The sequence below is a fragment of the Psammomys obesus genome, unplaced genomic scaffold (genome assembly GCF_907164565.1).
Source record: "Psammomys obesus unplaced genomic scaffold, mPsaObe1.curated_primary_1811, whole genome shotgun sequence".
Taxonomy (NCBI): domain Eukaryota; kingdom Metazoa; phylum Chordata; class Mammalia; order Rodentia; family Muridae; genus Psammomys; species Psammomys obesus.
The window spans coordinates 27974698-27994676 of record NW_026596034.1 but is presented as its reverse complement, the minus strand read 5'-3'; the positions used below and the strand labels follow the sequence as shown (position 1 = coordinate 27994676).

Sequence of the window (19979 nt, the reverse complement as noted above, 5' to 3'; positions counted from 1 at the left end):
TAAGGTAGGAAGAGGTCTCTATCTTATGGGGTTTTTTTGTACCGTCCCCACCCTTGGCTTCATTTTCCCCCACTTCTCTATGCTTGTCTCTTTTCCCTTAGGTCTTGGTAAAGACAGGGAATTAATAGTGACATGGGGAGAAAAAGACTGGGGGTGTTAAGGGAGCCCACCATTCAGACATCGTCTATAGCCAACTGAAAGTTTATTCCAGCCAGCTGGGACTATACTCAGGTATTCAGGACCAAAGTGTAGCCCTGAGAATTTAAACAAGAGGGTTTTAAAGGCAAAGACCACATCCTGGTATCCATTTCTCTGCAGCTGCATGGAGAGAGTGGGAGGTTTGCAGAAGCAGGACGTTTTAACAGACGTTAAGATAATAGCTGGGCATCTTGACCTTGGGATCCTAGCAAAGAGTTGGGTAATTGTCTGAGGGACGCTCCATCACGATCAAATTCTAGTTAAACCTGATAGGGCCTCAGCAAGAATGCAGATGGAGGAATTCCGTAGGGTCCTCCCTGGTCACAAGAGGAAGGAGGCTCTGCTCCCAAGAGCTGATCTGCTTTCACTGCTGAGAAAGACAGACTCCGAACTCCACTGATACACAGACCAAATGGCTGACAAGAGGACATCTCCTCAAAGGCAGAATAATAAATTAATCTCCCTTAGGCTCAGACTCCTCCTCCAAGGATTTCCACAACAGTAATGAAGTATGATTACCTAGGGCTAACGCGGTGTATAGCCAGCACTCCCTATTTTTCCTAAACCTAACCAGTTGTCCCTCACAAATCTGTCCTACAACTTTGTTTACAGTGAGGGTGGGGGAACCTCTTAAAGAATCTTGCTCTTGGCTGCAGACCTCTTCCTCTCCTCTTCTGTGTATTATTCATAAATCTGACTTTGCTTCATTTTTGGCTCACTCTAAAATTCATTTTTAGGTGGGCGGTGGTGGCACACATTTTTAATCCCAGCACTCAGGAGATAGAGGCCCACCTGGTCTACAGAGTAAGTTTCAGGACAGGCAGCCAGGGCTACACAGAGAAATCTATCTCTAAAACAGATAGATAGACAGAGAGAGAGAGATAGATAGAATTCATTTCTTCGCTGAAGCCACAGAACTAGATTCTGCCTTGAGGAGGTCTCTTGTCTCTGAAGAGAACTCCTCCTCTGGCTGCCAGTGTGGAGCTACTCAATTCATGAGAGCCAGTGTGTCCATGACTGAAATCACCTCCCAAGAGCTTCCCTTCCTATTATGATTGCCTCAGAGACTTTTAACAAATAATGGAAGCTCCACATTGCCTGGATCTTGGCAATACAGAATATTCCAGCAAGATCCAGAGGGTTGCTAAGAAAGACAGAGTCTGTACAGCAGGCCCTTGGGAAAGGCAGCTGGAACACAGACAGGAGGGAAACCAGGAGTCTGTTTCCTTCATGGGAGTCTCAGCTTTGCTCTGTTTGGGGTTTGGGGTCTTTTGTTTATGTTTCTGCTTTGAAGACAGAGCTTCATTGACTTTTCCTGGGGAGACAAGAACAGACATCTTTTCATCCCAGAAGGACAGCAATGACAGACCAACCAGAGGTCAGGTTAACAGCCAAGATACTCCTTCAGAGCTTGGTTGAGGGCTTACTCCCAACGGTGTGAGCTGTGCAGTCCCATGACGTAGTCTTCGTGGCCCTCACTTCCTCTGTGTACTGTGCAATGGCAATGGCTTCGTTGCCATGGCCACAGACCGGCCTATGCCCGAATTGTTATTCTCAGTTAGCTCAATTAGTGGTGTTGTCCTCCTGGCCAAAGTAGAGGGAAAGAGTGAGCTTGGCAAAGGCGGAGGGAAACGGGGCGGACTGGAATGGACAGGTCTCACTCTGCGTAGCCTTTGCTGGCCTGGGTTTCTCAGTGATCCCTCTGCCTTGTCCTCCCAAGCGGTAGATGATATCTACGAAATAAGCCAATTCAAGCCAAGATAGAGTATATAAATACGGATTTATGGGGGCAACTCTCGGAGGGTTCACCAACCGGGGTGGGGGTGGGGTCAGTGAAGTCATCACAAAGAGAACTACAGAAGGGGGGCGCAGAAACAAAATTTCCACTCCTGGGCTGCAAAGTTCAGGGTAGAGGGCAGCCTATGCCAGCCACATCCCATAAACACGTAGGGACTGAGGGATGCTGGAAGAACCTAGAAGGCAAGGTTGAATGAATGGGGTTTTCGTTTTGTTTTGTTTTATATTGTAACTATATCTCTCACTTTTTCCAATATCTAAAATTTTAAAACTTTTTTTAACATAACAATAGAATGTCCATGAACGCAGCCCCACAAAGCCCACGAACACAAACTCAGAATATCTGGAAAGATAATATAACAGTACTTCATTAGAGGTTTGATTGTTTCAAATTTCTTCCCTAAAGTGTTAAATATTTAAGGAAGAGATTAAATCCCAATGTCCTAAAAAATGGCACAGAGACGACCCTTCTTCTTTTTTCTTTTCTTTCTTTCTTTCTTTCTTTTTTTCTTTCTTTTTTTTTTTTTTTTTTTTTTTTGTTATTTTTTTGGTTTGGTTTGGTTTGGTTTTGGTTTTGGTTTTTTGAGACAGGGTTTCTCTGTGTAGAACTGACTGTCCTGGACTGACTTTGGCCTTGGCTGGTCTCAAACTCACAGAGATCCGCCTGCCTCTGCCTCCCTGAGTGCTGGGATCACAGGCGTGCGCCAATGTGCCCACCTTTTTTTTTTTTTTTTTAAGATGAGCATTTATTCACTTCACAAGCTGGCATAAAGAGCTCCATTTATAGACAAATAACAACTGTACACTGATCACACTAGCAGCTTGCCGGAGGAGCCCTTCCCGATCTGGCTGTGCGGCCTGCTCTGCCTCTAATGAAAGTCCTCCGTATAACCCTTTCCTTACGCGTTCATAGGCGGGAAAATACAGGCATCTGCTCAGCCCTTCTGCAGAAGTGAGCTCTCCATCCGGGTCCTTACTGAATGCCAAGTCAGTACCAGCCCACTCTTTAAAAACAGGACAAATTACTAGTAATTTGAAAAATCTGTGCACCGCACCAAACTACTTATGTATACATACATAAAAAACAGCCTTGAGTAAGATTTATCATTTTTAAAGGTAAACAGATACCCTGGCCCTGTAGGGAGACTATCTTCTGTATCGTATGGATGCAATGCCTGTCCTGAGTGCCCCAGACTGTGGAAATAAGAGTGTTTCCTTCACGTGATGTTAAACTGTGTACAGTAAACAGACACACTTTCTGCAATGTTCTGATGTGAGTGTCCAATGCGTGGTATATAATTTGTAAAATAACACTCCAGTGTGATTGGTTCCATCAGAAACTGACCTAGGTGAAGACAGACATGCCACAGCGGGTCAGGAAGCGGACGCTTGTGAAGGAGTCGGCTCCCATCTCAGGTTGGTAGCTCTCATCCAGTCCAGATGCCAAGAGGCAGCAATGAATTGTCTTTAATCCGGCACACCTCGTTTGATACAGTGTCATAGGAAGGAATAACTAAACATTTACATGAAAATGGTTATGATTTACAGAGATAAAATCACAGCCTCCCTCCCTCGTCTGTCTAACTCGCTGGTCATCTGAGTTGGACCAGACTGGGACATTTGGAGTGCTTCCCCAAATAACCGCTTACTTTTCAAAGTGTCTTGAGGATTTTTGCTTTTTTTTTTTTTTTTTTTTTAACAAAAGAATGGTAATTAAAGAAGCAAGGCTGCAGCCGTATTAAAGGGATGTCCCTTCTCAAGTGCTACTCAGTTACCTTCTTCTCACACTGGAGTCTGGGGTCGTTCAGCCACTCACGGGGTAAGCGACCACCTGTTTTCAGGTTGTGCCAGGGTAAAAGGTGGAGGGAGGGACAGACTGTTGCTAAGGAGGTTTTTCTAGTGACTTTCTGTCAGGGTTTTGAGGTTGGAAGTTAATTTTACAAGTAAAATGGCAGCGCAGAGCCCCATGTATCTATCTCTTATCTACCTAAACTTGTTTTGTTTTGGGGGGTCCTTCATTTCATTTTGTTGCCTAGAGTTTCAAAGTTGTCACTTGAAGGGGGGGGGCAAAGGAGCAAACCACTTAATAGATGCTAGTTCATTTTTTCATTAAGTTTTTTTTTCTGTTCTTTAATTTTTTTGAGACAGGGTTTCTTTGTCTATCCCTGACTATCCTAGAACTAACTCTGCAGTCCAGGCTGGCCTTGAACTCAGAGATCCCACTGCCTCAGCCTCTTCAGTGCTGTCATTAAAGGTTTGTGCCACCACCCACCAACTGGCTAGTATCACTTTTCATTTTCTTCCTTCCAATTGTTCCCTTGTGATTTCTTTGTAATTGTGTTTACTTTCTAAGTCCTTAACCACTACCACCCTCAAGACAAAGTTTCTCTATGTAGCTCTGACTGTCCTGGACCTTACTCTGTAAAGCGGTTGGCCTCAAACTCAATAAAGACCTATCTGCCTCTGCCTCCTAAAAATTCTTTTGTTTTTGTTTAAGACAGGGTCTTTCCAGCCTGATTGTGGTGGTGTATGCCTTTAATCCCAGCACTTGGGAGGCAGAGGCAGGTGGATCTCTATGAGTTCCAGGCCAGTGTGGACAGCCAGAGTTATACAGAGAAACCCTCACTATATATATCTCAGGGGAGCCTGGAAGTTACTGTGTAACACAGGCCAACCTCAATCATGAAATCCTCAAGCCTTCCAAGAGCTAGAAATGCATTCAGGCACCACCCCCCCTGGACGGACCTACAGGCTTCCAACCTGCAGTCAGCATAAGACACATGATCACACCGAGGTTTCTCCTATTTTCTTTGTGCTTCTTCTCAACTCTTCATCCACAAAAAGAATCCTTGACACAAGCCAGGTGGTGATGGTGGCACACATCTTTAATCCCAGCACTTGGGAGGCAGAGACAGGTGGATCTCTGTGAGTTTGAGGCCAGCCTGGTCTACAGAGTGAGTTTCAGGACAGCCAGAGCTACACAGAGAAACTGTCTTGAAAAACAAGAGTACACATTTTTAACAAATCTTACCATATAACCCCCTCTCAACTTCCATCTCAAAGTCACTATTGTTATGAGAATTATATTACTGGAAGCGTGACATATACCTAAAAACATCCTCAGGTGGTGGTTAAAGTTAAACATTTCGTTTATACCAGATACCACCAGAAGCTGTATGAAAAGTAGAAGACATAACCCCCTCTCTTGGTTTGTTTTTGAAACGGGGTTTCTCTGGGTAGCATCGGATGCCCTGGACTCGCTTTGTAGACCAGGCTGGCCTCAAACTCACAGCAACCTGCCTGCCTGTGCCTCGAGTGCTGGGATTCCAGGCGTGGGCCTCTGTGCCTGGCTAACTGTTGGGGGTTGTTCAGATGCTGGCCCTCAAGATCTGGTTATTTCCTAGATATACATGTCCTTGTTATGTAAACGCGCCTAAGACATACCTGATTAAATGGCCTGTACCTGGGCAGGGCAGAGTGGGCTAAGCGTGGCTAAGGTTCCTAGGCTTTTGAGGACAGGAGAATCACAGAAGAGAGGAGGCAGGAGGATGCCAGGATGGATTAGCATGAAGGAACCACATGAGCTGAGAGGAAGGACTCCAAGGATGGCGTGGCTGGAGAAAACGCCAAGATGAAAAATATAAGCATCTTGGGGTTATGGATGGAATGTAGAGCAGATGAGGATGGTGAAGGCAGATGGCATCGGATGGGGGCTGGGAGGTGAATGTTGAGGTTATTGAGACAGCATAGGTAGAAATATCTGCTCGGCCCAAGGTAAATAAGGCAATTATAAAATCTAACAGGTATCTGTGTCTTATTATTTGACAGGTTAATACCACCAAAATAAGCATAGGGCAAAAAATAATTATAATAAACATTATATAGCCCAACACTCATTTTTTTATTTACAACAATAAACAAATAAATAAAAAAAATTAAAAAAAAAACCCGAAACTTTTTTCAGTGCAGCTAATTCTAAAATACATCTACGCAGGTGGTAAACAGGGATGCCAAGCTGGGCAGGGTGTACTACATCCTCTGACGGCCACTCACCGAACCCTCGGCCCCAGGAACATTAAGTCCTTAGTTTCACACAGAGGGTCAAGCAGACACTCGTCAGACTGGTGTTGGTGGGAGGGGCTGGCAGTGTGGGCACCCGGAGTGCTGTAAGGAGGTCTCTCACACCTATGTCACACCTCTGGCTCTCAGAATTTCATCAATTCTGCCACTTCTCATAGTTCTGATGCACAACTTCCCTCTGCTCCACTCAGAAGGAGCATGTTTACATGGTTATTAATTCTAAAACAAAAATTTACTTAAACTACGACAACACTTGCTGACAAGACTCAAACACAAATTGTATTTATTTCCAATGAAAAAGCAACACAACAAGGTGGACCAATCCACTAAATTTTAAGTCTAGACAATTTTCAGCAGAAAACCTATATTCCATAAAATTTTAAAACAACACATCACAATCAACAGTATCCAACAGACTGAGGGTAGCTACAAAAGAGGAACACAGGATTGTGAACTCACAGCACAGTGAGTGTTTAAGATGCGTGTTTATTCTAAGGATTTATTTATTTATTTATTTATTCATTCATTCATTCTACGTAGATGGATGTTCCGTCTGCACGTACACCTGCACGCCGGAAGAGTACATCCCAGTATAGGAGGTTGTGAGCCACCGTGTAGTTACTGGGGATTGAACTCAGGACCTCTTAAGAGCAGACAGTGCTCTTAACCACTGAGCCATCTCTTCAGGCCCAGATGTGTGTATGTGTGTGTAACTTGGCTTTTTTTCTCTGATTTTGACGATGAAGTCTGTGTATGACATCCTTTATGTGTTGAGGCTCCTACAAGTCTAGGGTTTTATGGTACACAAAACTGAGTGCTAAGTGAGCAGATACATGCTGGAGACTTGACTCAGAACTCAAAAAGCAACAACCAAGGAAGAAGTGGAGACTTCCAGTGCTGTTAGCAAGCTGACTGTGGAGTTTTTCAACACAGCAGGAATCAGAGCTCCCTGGAGATGGCTGGGTGGGACAGCCCATGGTACAGGCTCTGCAATCAGATCTTATTTCTAGACTCTTGGTTTGGGATTCTCCATCTAAAGCAACTTCTGCCAAAAGATAAGGTCATTTACTCAAAGAGTGAAAGGCCTATGCCTTTGCAGTTCCAGCTTTGACTTTGTCGTGACACTCTCGTCACCGATACAACAGCAGCTGCATACCAACAAAGAACCATTATTATACAGAGCAACCTCCTGCTTTAGATCTTCCTAAACATGGGGACCCCTGCCATGGACAGCTCTAGTTCCGGTTTCTTTCGCTTTATCCTGCTACATAACACTGCTTGGCTACAAAATCTGGGGCTCCCAGAACTGTTCAGGTTCAATGGCCACGAGATGTTTATATGATCACCCGCCATACCTTCCTCACTATCTTGTCCGTTACTTCTTTCGGAATTCAATCCTCCGAGCAACATTCTGAGCTCCAAATTTTTTGACCAATGCATTTCTAGTGTCCTCATCATCCTTTTGCAAATCTAAGTCATCTTGCCGGGACCAAATTGGATAACCATCAGGTCTCCGTCCAGACTCTAAGAAGGAGGAGGTGGACTCCAGCTCACCACTGTTTTTCAGGAAGGCCTGAGTGACTGTTGATAGATCCAGGTTAAACCTTTCCATTAGCTGCCGGATGATCTTAATGGCAGTTCCCACTTCCTGCGTAGAAACTTTTGGTTCCTCTTCTTCCTCATCTGGCTGTGTTTCTGAATCTTCCTCCGGTGTGGGCGGATTGTCATCACACATTGTTATATGAATTTCAAAGTCAGGGCTCTCATTCACCTGTAAAGAAAGAGGAGAGACCAGTCCCTATTTATTAAACCTTGACCTTTTGCAACATGTATCTTCCCAACTACTCCCTGAATATTTACACAACAATCTCACGGGGCTCCCTTCAGTCCCTCCCATATATCTCACAGTATTTATGCTGACATGTGTACGTACACATATATGGATAATATGTGGAAGGGCAGTGTACTGCATACAATTACACATATACATTTAACTGATCAAAATATAAAATGTACATACGGGTGTGAGAAAAAAACATGTAACCTGTACATTAGATCACTTGTTAAATGCTTGACTTTGCTTCCAGATGTGAAGTTCCATAAGAGGAGGAACCATGTCGTGTTCATCACTGCAGCAGTAATGCCTGGCAAGGCGTCGAACTAAGTCCTTAACATCATTGTAGGAAAGCCAGACATGGTGGCACAAACCTTTAATCCCAGCACTGAGGAGGCAGAGGCAGTCAGATCTCTGAGGTCAAGGCCAGCCTGGTCTACAGAGTGAGTTCCAGGACAGAGCCTTAGGACTAGGGGAAAATGCATCTAAGCAGGACATGAAGGCTAGCCTGAGTTACAAGAGACCTTGGAAGAAAAGGAAGGCAGGAGGAAGCAAAAAGCTAAAGCATAACCACTTTTTTTTGTTTTGTTTTTTTCCAAGACAGGCTCTCACCATGTAGCTCTGGCCATCCTGGAAAGATCTGCCTGCCTCTTCCTCTCTCCCAAGTACTGGGACTAAGGGCATGTACCACTCTGCCTGGTTCCATAACCACTTTCTTTTGTGTTAATAAGCCAAATTAACTCAGGCCCAGCAAGGTGACTGGGCAAGTTAAAGCACCACTGCCAAGCCTGAGAGCGGAGTTCAGTCTCCAGATCTACGTGGTGGAAGGAGGGGGGTTATTATCCAATTAGTAAAATTGTAATAAAAATTTTCAATGTTAGCTGGGCACAGTGGTGCACCCCTGTAATCTGAGCACTCGGGAGACAGAGGCAAGCAAATCTCAGTGAGTTCGAGGCCAGCCTGGTCTACAAAGCAAGTCCAGGACAGTCAAGACTACACCGAGAAACTCTGACTCGAAAAAAGAAAACAAAATAAAAAATCCAATGTCTTAAAAAAGTTAATTCATAAGATCTTTATTCTTAGAGAAGACACACAAACATAATTTGGATTAAAAAAATCCAAAAAATAGTCATCATCATTATTTTGCAGTACCTGCCTTTCTCAAAAGCTATTACTGAGGGATTTCAATAGCATATTAGAAGACAGAATCAATATCGAAAAACAAAAATATTTCCAAAGCTCTAAGCACACAGAAATCTGAATGCTTAAACAAAATTGCTAGAAAAATTTGAAAGTTAGATTCATGCTCCCGAAAAGCATAAGCATATTCTAAAACAACCAAATAAACAGTTCTAACTTTGAAAAGCCCACATTGAGGTCAAAGCAGTCAAAGCAGGGTACTTTACACTGTTAAAATACAAACTGTCCCATAGCACGTCTTTAATCCCAGCACTCAGAAGGCTGAGGCAGGCAGAGCTCGGTCAGTTCCGGGTCAGCCTAGTCCACATAGCAAATTCCATGACATCCATGGCTACATAGTAAAAGCCTGTCTCAAAGAAAAAAAAAAAAGAAATAATTGTCCTATTTAGTGTGATTTTTTCCCCTCAGTCACTCATACTATCTTGCCAAATACTAAAAGCTTTGTGAAGACTTAAAGCCAGATCACATCTATTTTCTCTCTTCTTCTACCTTGACTTCTCCCTGACATTCTTGGCCTTGGGTGGATGAAAAACCAAATGAGAATGGAGGCAAGGGGGAGAAAGGAGTGAACTGAGTTGACATACCACGGCTTCCTCAAACTCCCGAGTGGCTTCCTGGAACAGCTTTTTGACGGACTCATCGTTCTCCTTGGTCTCTGCCTTCACACACTCTTCTTCAGGCAAGTCTGGCGTTCTCTTGTTCTGTGGTTCTAGTGAAGAAAAGAACAGCAGATCAGCAGGGCTCATCTGCACCAACCATCAACCAGTATCAGCTCTGTGCATGCAGATTTTTTTCTTTCAGAAAACACCCATTTATTATTCAGAAGTGTACAAAGAGCATAAGATATGCACATGCAATAATTATCATACTTGTTCCCAAAAACAACCTACAATCCCAATACTCAGGAGCCCAATGTAGGAAGATGTTAGGAGGCTAGTTTTGTAAAGTGAGATTATAAAGTCAGTTCTAGGCCAAATGAAATAATTAATGAGGACATGATGATTTTAGGTGTGGTGGAGAAAGTTTATTGTAGATATGAGGGAGAGCATAGCCAGAGGCATCTAGAAGGGTTCAGGCTGAACTGAGAGGAGAAAGGGAGAGAGAGAAAGCAAAGAAAGTACCTGGGAACCCAGAGACCAAAAGACTGGCATAGCCAAAATGGCTGGGTCATATAGGGATCAGAGAAGGTGGGGGAAGAGAAGCCCAACTCCGTTTCTTGGGCTGGAAAGGTTGAGGATTGGGGGTAAAGGAGCTGGGTGTATCAGCCAGGATTACTGCATAACAGATACAGATGCTGAGAGAGAATCTGGCAGCCAGCATCTGCTTTGATATGTTAAAACGGTACCTAAATTAGCCATTTATCCTGGGTTTGAGATGACCTAACATAAGCCAGCCAGGGCTAAATTGCATGACTCTCCCATAAAAATAAAATAAAATTCTGACCACCAGGCTGGCATGACCCTTATGAAGAAAGTAGTTTTTATATTTGCATCTGTCTGTCTGTGCTCTACAGCCAGCAGAGGGCATCAGATCCTTTGGAACTGGAGTTCCATGCATCTGTGAGCCAACCCAATGAGTGAGGGTGCCGAGATCTGAACTCCCGTCCTCTGACAGAGCAGAAAGCCCTCTTAAGCACTGAGTCTTTCCAGCCTCTTTAGAAAATGTCTTCTTAAGCCTTTTTGGTTTCATGAAGTCATCACGTTATATATTTTTTAAGATTTACTTTTTATTTTTAAATTATGCGTACACTTGTGTTGGGGGAAGTGTGAACACTTGTGAGAACAGGTGTTAGAGAAGTCCAGAGAGGGTAAGAGATCCCCTGGACCTGACTTCCAGGGAGTTGTGAACCGCCTGAACGTGAGTGCTGAGAATGTAGGTTCTCTTGGCCTCAAGGCATCCCTCCAGCTCCTCAAGCTATATTCACCCACAATTTCTTAGTCATTTCACGACTTAAATTTATATATTTAAATACCTTTTCATAAGACACGTTGAATCCATTTAAAATTTTCAGAACTCCAAATGGCTCGTCAGTACTCCCAAAATCAGTGTTGTTTTTGTTTTTTTTTCTTTTTTGGAGGGTGCTTTTTCAAGACAGGGTTTGTTGGGAGGACCCTGCTGTTTGAGGTTGCAGTCCTCCCAGTCCAGATAGCCATGCTGAGCAGGCTCCAGCAGGGCTTCCTACTCTCTGCCTGACTCCATCTGGAGAGTGTAGATGCCCCTAACTGTTTGATATACGGCCTTGGACAAAGCTCCCTGCTAGCTTTCTCCTCCCTGCAACAATAGGATAATTAGGTACTGTGTTCCTGTTCGGATGATAAGAGTGTGTAGTTTAATGTAAATCAAGCAACCTTGAAGTGCCTAGTTCTACCTGATTATGTACACCTATCTTTGGAGCCCTCCACCCACTCCCCAAGGGGTATAAAGCCTTTGTTCTCTGGAATTAAAGTTGAACTAGCTTCCTGAAGTGGTTCCTGGAGTGCCACCGTGCTCACTGGCCTTTCAAGCTCTGCACCTTGCCCTCTGCTCCTCTTGCCTTCATGGGCTGGTGACCAACTGCGCCTCAGGAAGGAGGAGAGCCACAAGGGTTTTTCTGTGTAGCCCTGGCTGTCCTGAAACTTGCTCTGTGCACCAGACTGACCTCAAACTCAGAGAACCGACTTACTCTACCTCCTAAGCACTGGGATTAAAGTCGTGCACCACAACCACCCAGGTAAGATCAATGATTTTTAATAAAAGGGTAGTAAATGATGCCCAACCATACATATGGCCCTGACCTCATAACTAGAAATATCTCTTAATTCACTCTAGCCAAGCTCCTTAACACTCTTTGTGGTCCAGCCATGCCTCAGGGCTCTTGCACCTGATATTTCTTTTGCTTGAAACACTCTTCTCAGAGGTCCTCCTGGGTTGTTTTTTCACTCTTCAGTCTCTGCTTAAACATCAATTTAGATCACAAAGTAACCTTTCCTTCCTATACGGAGTTAAATTATGCAATGAAATCATTCAATTAAACATCCAATTAAACCAAAGCATGGAAATAAACTGGTCTGCCATGCCTTTCTATATTCTGAATAGAACAGAATGTAGACAACATCTTAAAAAGAACAGGCAGGCTACATAGTAAGACCCTTTCTCAAAAAAAAAAAAAAAAAAAAAGGGAAAGGAGGAGGAGAAAAAAAAAAAGAGGAAGAGAAAAAAGAAAAAACCTTAAAAAAAAAAAAAAAAAAAAAAAAAGGGTAAGGAGGAGGAGCAAGAAGAGAGGAGGAAGAGCAAGAGGAAGAAAGAGAAAAAAAAAAGAAAAGAAAGAGGAAGTCTCTGAAAACAGCAACAGGTTACTCTGTTACCTCCTAGAGGAAAACTGGGTAGCTGGTGGGTAGGAAGGGTAGAAGATTTTCATGTATACAGTGTTCAAAAGGAACACAGAACCGTTATTATAAACTAGTTACTGTCCTGTAGTCCCAGCCACTCCAGAGGCCGAGCCATCAGATCATTTAAGCCACAAAGTTCCGGGATAGCCTGGACAACGTAGCAAGACCTCAACTTCCCCGCCCTTCTGCTGTGGATATAAACATGTTTTTGTCTTAATCTCAGGTGTGGGATGTGGGACTGATTCAGATGGTCCACAGCAGCAGACTATTTGCTTTGTGCGGGCTCTGAGAGGAGCTCCTTGCCAGCTGCTGTTAGTTTAAATCTGAGGACTCTAGAGAAGAAATGCCAGAGCCCAGAGAGTGTGGAGAAACACCGAGAAAGAACAAGGCTGCGGCTGCTGTTGATGCAGTGAGACGAGAAGTTGGGGATCTCCTGAAAGGAGGCTCCAAGGAACCCCATCATTCTAAACAGCGGGAAGCAGCCAGGAGAACTGCGACCCCTCTCCCACTAACCCTTGCTCTCTCCTACCTGGTGTTGGAAGATCGAGGTGGAGTAGGTAGAAAGAGATAACAGAAACATAATACAAGTATTTTAAAAAAGTACGCCAACACCCTCCCAACCCCAACCAATCAAAACACAACATCCAGTCAATAGGAAGGGGAAAAAAAAGTTAATAAGAAGATAAAACCAGAGAGCAAAAGAAAAGAGGAAACGGTGCACGCGGACTCGGCTCTCAGATGAGAGGGGCTGAGCTATGCCACCAAGGGCGCCAAAACGGATGCTGATGGACAGACAGGCAGCCCACCCCCGGAGCTCCGGAGGAGCAAGCCTCACCTCCGCTGTCCGCGGCCTCGGGGTCCTGCTCCGCCTTGCGCTTGAGCTTCTGGGAGGACGGGCTGACCGGGGCGTCCCCGAGCAGGTACTTGTGCTCCTGGCCCCGCAGGTGCTTGAGGTAGCGGTCCTTGAGCGACTGCCAGGAGTGCTGCGTGAGCGAGCTCTTCTCCATTGCTTTCCACAAGGCGTTGCCCGTGACCGAGCTGGGCGAGCGGGCGTTCTCCTTCACGTAGGTCAGGATGGCCACGTCGTCCGCGTCGGTGTAGGCAACGCGCCCGGTCAGGGGCTGCGGCTCCGGCTCCGCGGAGCCCTCGGTGTCCGCGGCCTGCTCGGCCAGGCCCAGGCGGTAGTCCTCCAGCTCCAGCCTCTCGTTGCGCTCCACGCAGTCTAGGATGTACTGCGTGGAGATGAAGTCGCCCGAAGCCTCGGCCAGGGCCTCCCCGGGCTGGGCCAGCAGCACGGCCCCGGGCTCCTGCACCCGGCACAGGGTGCCGCCGCCGTGCAGGATGAGCGTCGACAGCCGCCGCTTGGCCTGGCTGGGCCGCACGTAAAACGACATGGCGCTGCCGTCCTCCCGCACGAACAGAGTGGAGGAGTGGGTGGGCCCATTGGGGTCCTTACCCAGATCCATCGCCTCCGCCATACCGGCCGCTCCGCCGCACAGGAGCCCGTCCCAGCCCGGCGCTCCGGGAACGCGGAGGAGCCGGACGCTCGGGCGGCGAAGCCCAGCACTACGCCTGCGCAGCGAGAGCTCAGCCGAGCGCCCGCCCTCTCAAACAGGAAGAGGCGGGGCTTCGGGCTCTGACCTGGAAGTTCTAGCTCTACGCTAGCCACTTTTTTTGGGTCCGGCCAGTGGGGAAGATGGCCACGCTGCAGGAGAGTGGAGTCAAAGTGGACGGCGAGCCGAAACTAAGCAAGAAGTAAGTGTCGCTGAAGGTCGTTGAGTGTCTCTTGTGGCTGTGACCTGACGGGAAGTACCTGGAGTCTTTCCGCCAGGGCGACTCCGGTGCCCGGGCCTCTCCGGTGGCCGAGCACATGCTGGGACAGAGATGCAGGGTCCTGGGACCTACAGTCCCCGGGATGCCCCGGGGTCAACTGCCGTGGCTGCTGGGTTCCCTGGCCCTAACCGTAGTGACGAGCATGCGGAGGGGAAGCCAGCACAGAAACCGGGAGGTGACAGGAAAGAAAAGTGAAACTAACATTTCCCTTACCTTCTGATAAATGCTTTAAAAGAAAAATTGAGGCACTCCCCAATGTATAATAGATTAGAAAAAGGTTAAATATCTTACCTCTTCAAAGAAGAATCTTTTGATTTTTCTTGGCCTATCCAAGGTTATTCTGCACCAAGAGGCTACGTTCTGAAAACTGTTGTGCGCTTACCCATATGTGTCACTCTGTAAAGAGTGAGCAAATGGTCTTATTTAGCGGGACACACCAGGCTCCTCTTGCGCTGCTGGCTGTATCTGTGTAAAACACTCCAAATCCGAGAATTGTGTAGGTGAATTAGCCTCCCTTTAACTGGCTGTTTTATAGCGTCTACATACTATACTCTAGTCCAGGGCTCCTCATCTGGACCAAGAACACGAGCAATGGCTTGAATGTCTTCTCAAAGCCTGGAACTACACAGTTAGTGCCCTCCAGAGCTGTAGGAAATAAAAAGCTTGAGCCATTACATACCATGGCTTCTTTAGTTAGTACACTAGCATTCAGTCCTCTTGTTGAACCCTGAGGCTCATAGTAGAGATGTTCTAGATAAGAACTCATTTCTCGTTTTATGTCTAGGCCTCTACTTTGTGTGTTTTAGGAGGGTTTTTAAAGGAAATGTTTAAATTTATGGGTTGCTAGCTCTGTAATTGGTTGTCCTTCCTTGGAAGAAATTGGGTGAGTTCATTAAATCAGTACTTGAAAACACCTACCACTTTTTTTTAAAGCAACATTTACCTGTTAAACACCATGCTGGCATTATGCAAACTTTATCTAATCTCAGTAGTCATCTTGCAAGAGAAATATTAATGTCCACTTTTCAAATTCACAGACTATAGCCCTGGGTGATCATTTTTTAATGTGAAAATAGGTGTTCCTAGGAGTTGGAAATGTGGCTTAGTGGTTGCTTCGTGTACAAGGCTCTTCATTTCCTGCGTTGCGAGTATTAATAGTAAGAACATACATTCCTGATGTATCTTCTAGCACAGATCTGAAACACTGGGACACAGATCTGTGAAGTCTACATCAAGTTTGTGATCCCTTATTGTCTAAAATAAATCAGGTGGGCTTTTTTTTCCAGTGGGGGGGGGGAGTTCACTGTTTTATTTTGTTTTTTGTTTGTTTGTTTTTTGAGGCAGGTTTTTTTCTGTGTAGTTCTGGTTGTCCTGGAACTCGCTCAGTAGACCAGGCTAGCCTGGAACTCTGCCTCCCAAGTGCTCGGGATTAAAGGCATGCACCACTGCCACCGGGCTTTAAAATAAGCCAGTTTTGAAGTATGTTCCTGGCTAAAATATTTTTTTATGATTGACGTTTCCTTTTTTTTTTTTTTTTTTTTTTTAATTGTTCTTGGAATTTCTTGGTCTAAAATCTTTGCTAAGGACCACTTTATGCCTGATAATGTCCCCAACGTTAAAAACTGATGGGCTGTCTGATCAAATCACTCATTCTCAAATGAAAGGTTCCTCCACAATTTACTTAAGCACAGCAGAGTGTGGTTCTGGTGCATCTGATGCCATTGTGTTAATGACACATAGACATGGTGATGTCTGAGAACATCTTTCCTCTTTGGTCCTAAAACTCCACACTGGTCCCTTCTTTGATACAGAGAGGCGTTCGTGTAGCAGGCTCCTGTGTGGTTTATTTTCTGAGACAGGGTTTCACTGTGGTCATAGGTTATTCTCAAACTCCTAGGTTCAAATGATCCTTCTCACCTCCCGGGGATCTGGGACTGTGTAAAATTTGCATTTGATGTTTTCATCGCCACCTTGCAGCCAGTATTCCATCTTCAAGGAGAAACCACAGTTCAGAGCCCGACATTTTGCCTTCTGTACTTTAGGATGTTGTGAGCGTTTCTGCATACAAGCTGTTGATTGACTTGCATTTGAGTTTTCAATCCCAGATGTGAAGCTTCTTCTCTATAGTCAGGACTGACAATACTGCAGATGTTAGTCAGGAGGGACTGAAGTCCAGAGAGACACTGCCCGTCAATACAAATCCCAGCTCCCCTCCTCAGGAGTGCAGGTTGATTGGGTGTGTGCTGTTTGTCCCCTCTGACTGCACATCTCTGTTTCCTGTTAGGTGGTGGTAATCATTAGTTCCGGGGTGTTCTGCCATGTTGATGCAAGCTGCTGTCAGGCTTGTTAGGGGGTCCCTGCGCCAAACCTCATGGGCAGAATGGGGTCAGAGGGAACTTCGACTGGGCCAACTTGCTCCTTTCACAACGCTCCACAAGGACAAGCCACTTTCTGATAGAAGAAGGTTGGTGCCCATTACCTTCTTTATTGTTCTGGGAGCAGAATCTTTCCTTGGTGTCTGTTAGCTGCCTAAGTCTTTGGACAGGTTAAGCCAAGAGTCCCTTCTTAATCTTTAAGTTCAGAGCCCTTCTCCTTGCAGTCCTTTTTCTTTTCTCTTTTTCTCTTTTGACTATTTTTTTTTTTTTTTCATCTAGTCAGGAACTTGCTATACAGACCAAGCTGTCCTCAAACTTAATATGTACTGAAGGCTGGCCCTAAACTAAAGTTTTTCTGCTCTTGACTCCCATGCTAGGATTAAGGGCATGTGTTTCACCATGCTGCCTGAAATGTGCTAGTTATTCTCCTTTTTTGTCTTTCTGGGGTTTAGCATCTTTGTTCTACTTTTGGTGCCAGCATTAGGGTCTTTTTTGGACTGTCTTTAGGATCTACAAGAGCAAAACCTGAGTGAAGCAGAAAATAGATGTATCTTTATAATGGGTCAGGGAGGTAAGATGGGGTGGAAAAATGGTACCAGATAGCCTTAAAAGCTTGCTTACTGAATTACAGAATGATAGACCTAGCAGACTGTTAGAAAGGTGACTACAAGACAAATTGTATTTAGAAAGGCTTGTCTATTTTAAAGCCATCACAATTATGTTCTTTTTTAAAATTTCACTAAATTCATGTTGAAAATGAAGGCTACACAAAGAACAATGGTACATAACTATAATCTCAACCACTCAGGAGGCTGAGGGAACAGGATTGCAAGCTCAAGGCCAGATTGAAAAATTTAGCAATCCCATTTCAAAATAAGAAAGGAGCTTGGGGGTAATTCAGGGTTAGACCTCTTGCCTACACTTGTATCCCGGGTCCGACCTCCAATACCACAAAACAAACAAAAGAAAGTGAAGGCTGCATTTTAAAACCAACAATATGCAAGCATGACTTAGAGGCTTTTGCCATGATCCACTAGTGAAGAGTTATCAGTTGGAAAGAATGATCCTTAAATCCTCTTTGAATAATGAAGATATTCCATCTAAGTCAGTTTATTTTTTCTGGGTTCAGATAGCAAGTTTAGATCATAAGGGCCACAAAGTTGCCCCCATTGTTTTGGTTTTGAGTTTCAAGTAACACATATGAAGTTTAGATAGTGAGAGACTGGGCTAGAAATGTATCCAGAGTTGTCTGCATTTTTGTCCTGGAGGCAGAATGGGAAGAGTTAAGTAAGTAGTGAGATACCTAGAATCCGCTTTTGAGCAATAACTGCACTCTGGGACCCTCTCACTTCTTTTTAACATCTCATTCCTCACAGATGGTAAGAGAGTGTCTTAGTTCCTTTTTCTAGATAATGAGAAGTTATTTGCTCAAGACCACTCAGATGGTTATTGTTTTAGAAGCTAAGTTAGCACTAAGCAGTTTGACTACAAACATAGCATGACATTTCCTGTATTGTGCTGCTTTGTATAGTACTCTGTCCTGGTTAGAGGTATAACGGTTTTGTTTTGTTCTGAGCTGGGTCTCAGGCTGGCCTCGGGTTTGCCATATAGCTGCAGATGACCTTAAACTTGTGGTCTCCTGCCTCCAAGTATAGCATCATGTCTGCAGTGCTCAGGTCAAACCCAGGGCTTCCTGCATGCTGGGCAAGCACTCTGCCAATTGAGCCACACTCCACACCAGCCGCCAACAGCTGTTCTGAGTGACATCGTCACTGGGGAGTCTTCAAGCTCTGAAGACTAGCTCTCTCCGCAGCCTAGTTCACTGTTAGGGGAGAGCTGTGAGCTGACAGGGCTGGTATTACCTCATCACACCTTTAAGCGGTACTGTGCAGACTTCATCTTCTTCCAGGGAGCTCAAAAGTTTATCCTGCAGATTTTCTGGGAAATCTCTGTTCCAGAACTTATGTAAACTGGTACATGTCGGCTTCTTCACCTTGTGTATCTTAGTTCTAGTTGTGTTCTGGGATGCCAAGTGGAGACTGGAAATGACCTGTTGCATCTTTTTTCAAAGCCTAGGTTTTCTTTTAATAGTGACTAACAGAGCTGGGGAGTAAAATACCTAGGGGTGTAGGACAGCAGGAACATTTTCCAAAGGCTATTCATACTTTTGAAAAGTGGGGGTGGAGCTTCTGGTAGGGGGCTCTTCGGGCAACTTTCACATTGGGTGCTGTTGTCTCCCTAACAGTGAGCTAAAGAGGCGTCTGAAAGCTGAGAAGAAAGTGGCAGAGAAAGAGGCCAAGCAGAAGGAGCTCAGTGAGAAACAGCAAAGCCAGGCTGCTGCCGCCACCGCTACTACCAATCACACTGCTGACAATGGTGTGGGTGCTGAGGAGGAGACACTGGACCCAAACGTGAGTTCCCCTGGGCCGTCGGTCTGATGGGACACAGGAGAGCTTCTGAGAGGCTTGTGGCAGACAGCAGACAAGAGAAATAAGAACTTGAACCAGTGGGTTGGGGAAGACAGTGTCTTATTTGGTTAACAAGATGGGCTTTTTTTTTTCTTTTCTTTTTTAAGAAAGACATTATTTATTTGCTTAATTTATTTTGTTTTTTAAACATTTATTTAGCTATTTTATGTATCTGAGTGCTGTGTCTTCATGTACATCTGCACACCAGAAGAGGGAATTGGATGCCATTATAGACAGTTGTGAGCCACCTTTTGTTGCTGGGAACTGAACCCGGGTCCTCTGGAAAAGCAACCAGTACTCTTAACCGCTGAGCCATCTCACTAGCCCCCTGAATTTTTAATATCAACTCCAAATAGGCAATTTCAAGAGACCAGTCTCCTGAGTAACTGCTTCCTTGGACGTAGCTGAGCCTGTAGCAGCAGCAGCGGAGGTGTCTTCTCTCAAGATAGGCTAGAACTCCTAATAGTTGGCAAAATACGTTCCACATGCCAAAGCCACCTTCCCACTCTCCCACTTCATCCTCCCTTCCTGGCTTTGTACATAAACACAGCCATGTTCATTTGTTTGTATCTCTCTAAGGTTAATTTTCCACTGTTAACAGTAGGGTTGGAAAGTTGGGTCAAGAAAAAGGTTGCCAGGGGATGGAGAGGTGCCTCGGCGGTTAAGGGTGTATGCTGCTGCTCCAGGACACCCACCTCAGGCTGTCCACAACCACCTATTGCTCCAGCTCCAGAGGATCCAACTTTCTCTTCTGGCCTCCACAGCACCCACAGGCATGTACACACACACACACACACACACACACACACACACACACACACACACA

The 19979-nt window shown here is 45.1% G+C and overlaps 2 protein-coding genes across 3 annotated transcripts in view; one reads left to right on the top strand and one right to left on the bottom strand.

Moving 5' to 3' along the window:
• Nucleotides 1-6341: 6341 nt before the first annotated feature.
• Nucleotides 6342-14053, bottom strand: Terf2ip (TERF2 interacting protein). Its single transcript, XM_055621418.1, has 3 exons — nucleotides 13313-14053; nucleotides 9694-9818; nucleotides 6342-7846 (listed from the first exon to the last, which is right to left on the bottom strand). Exons 1-3 carry the CDS (start codon nucleotides 13953-13955, stop codon nucleotides 7451-7453), a joined length of 1164 nt encoding a protein of 387 aa, XP_055477393.1. The 5' UTR covers nucleotides 13956-14053; the 3' UTR covers nucleotides 6342-7450.
• An 88-nt stretch (nucleotides 14054-14141) lies between these two features.
• The window catches only part of Kars1 (lysyl-tRNA synthetase 1), an 18274-nt gene continuing 12436 nt past the window's right edge, over nucleotides 14142-19979 (top strand). Inside the window, exons 1-3 of one of the 2 annotated variants that reach the window (XM_055621482.1) lie at nucleotides 14155-14232; nucleotides 16595-16774; nucleotides 18931-19096. In XM_055621482.1, the coding sequence (XP_055477457.1) occupies nucleotides 16629-16774; nucleotides 18931-19096 (312 nt within the window). In that variant the 5' untranslated portion in view covers nucleotides 14155-14232; nucleotides 16595-16628. Of the gene's footprint in view, nucleotides 14233-16594; nucleotides 16775-18930; nucleotides 19097-19979 lie in introns of both variants that reach the window. The other variant, XM_055621483.1, reaches the window with a different exon arrangement.

Bases quoted from the DNA above. Each gene is read 5' to 3' on its own strand.
- Terf2ip (XM_055621418.1), bottom strand. From the start codon at position 13,955: ATGGCGGAGGCGATGGATCTGGGTAAGGACCCCAATGGGCCCACCCAC. The intron at 9,819-13,312 runs GTGAGGCTTGCT...TTTCTTCACTAG, and splicing joins CGAGGCCGCGGACAGCGGAG to AACCACAGAACAAGAGAACG. The intron at 7,847-9,693 runs GTATGTCAACTC...CTTTCTTTACAG, and splicing joins GGGAGTTTGAGGAAGCCGTG to GTGAATGAGAGCCCTGACTT.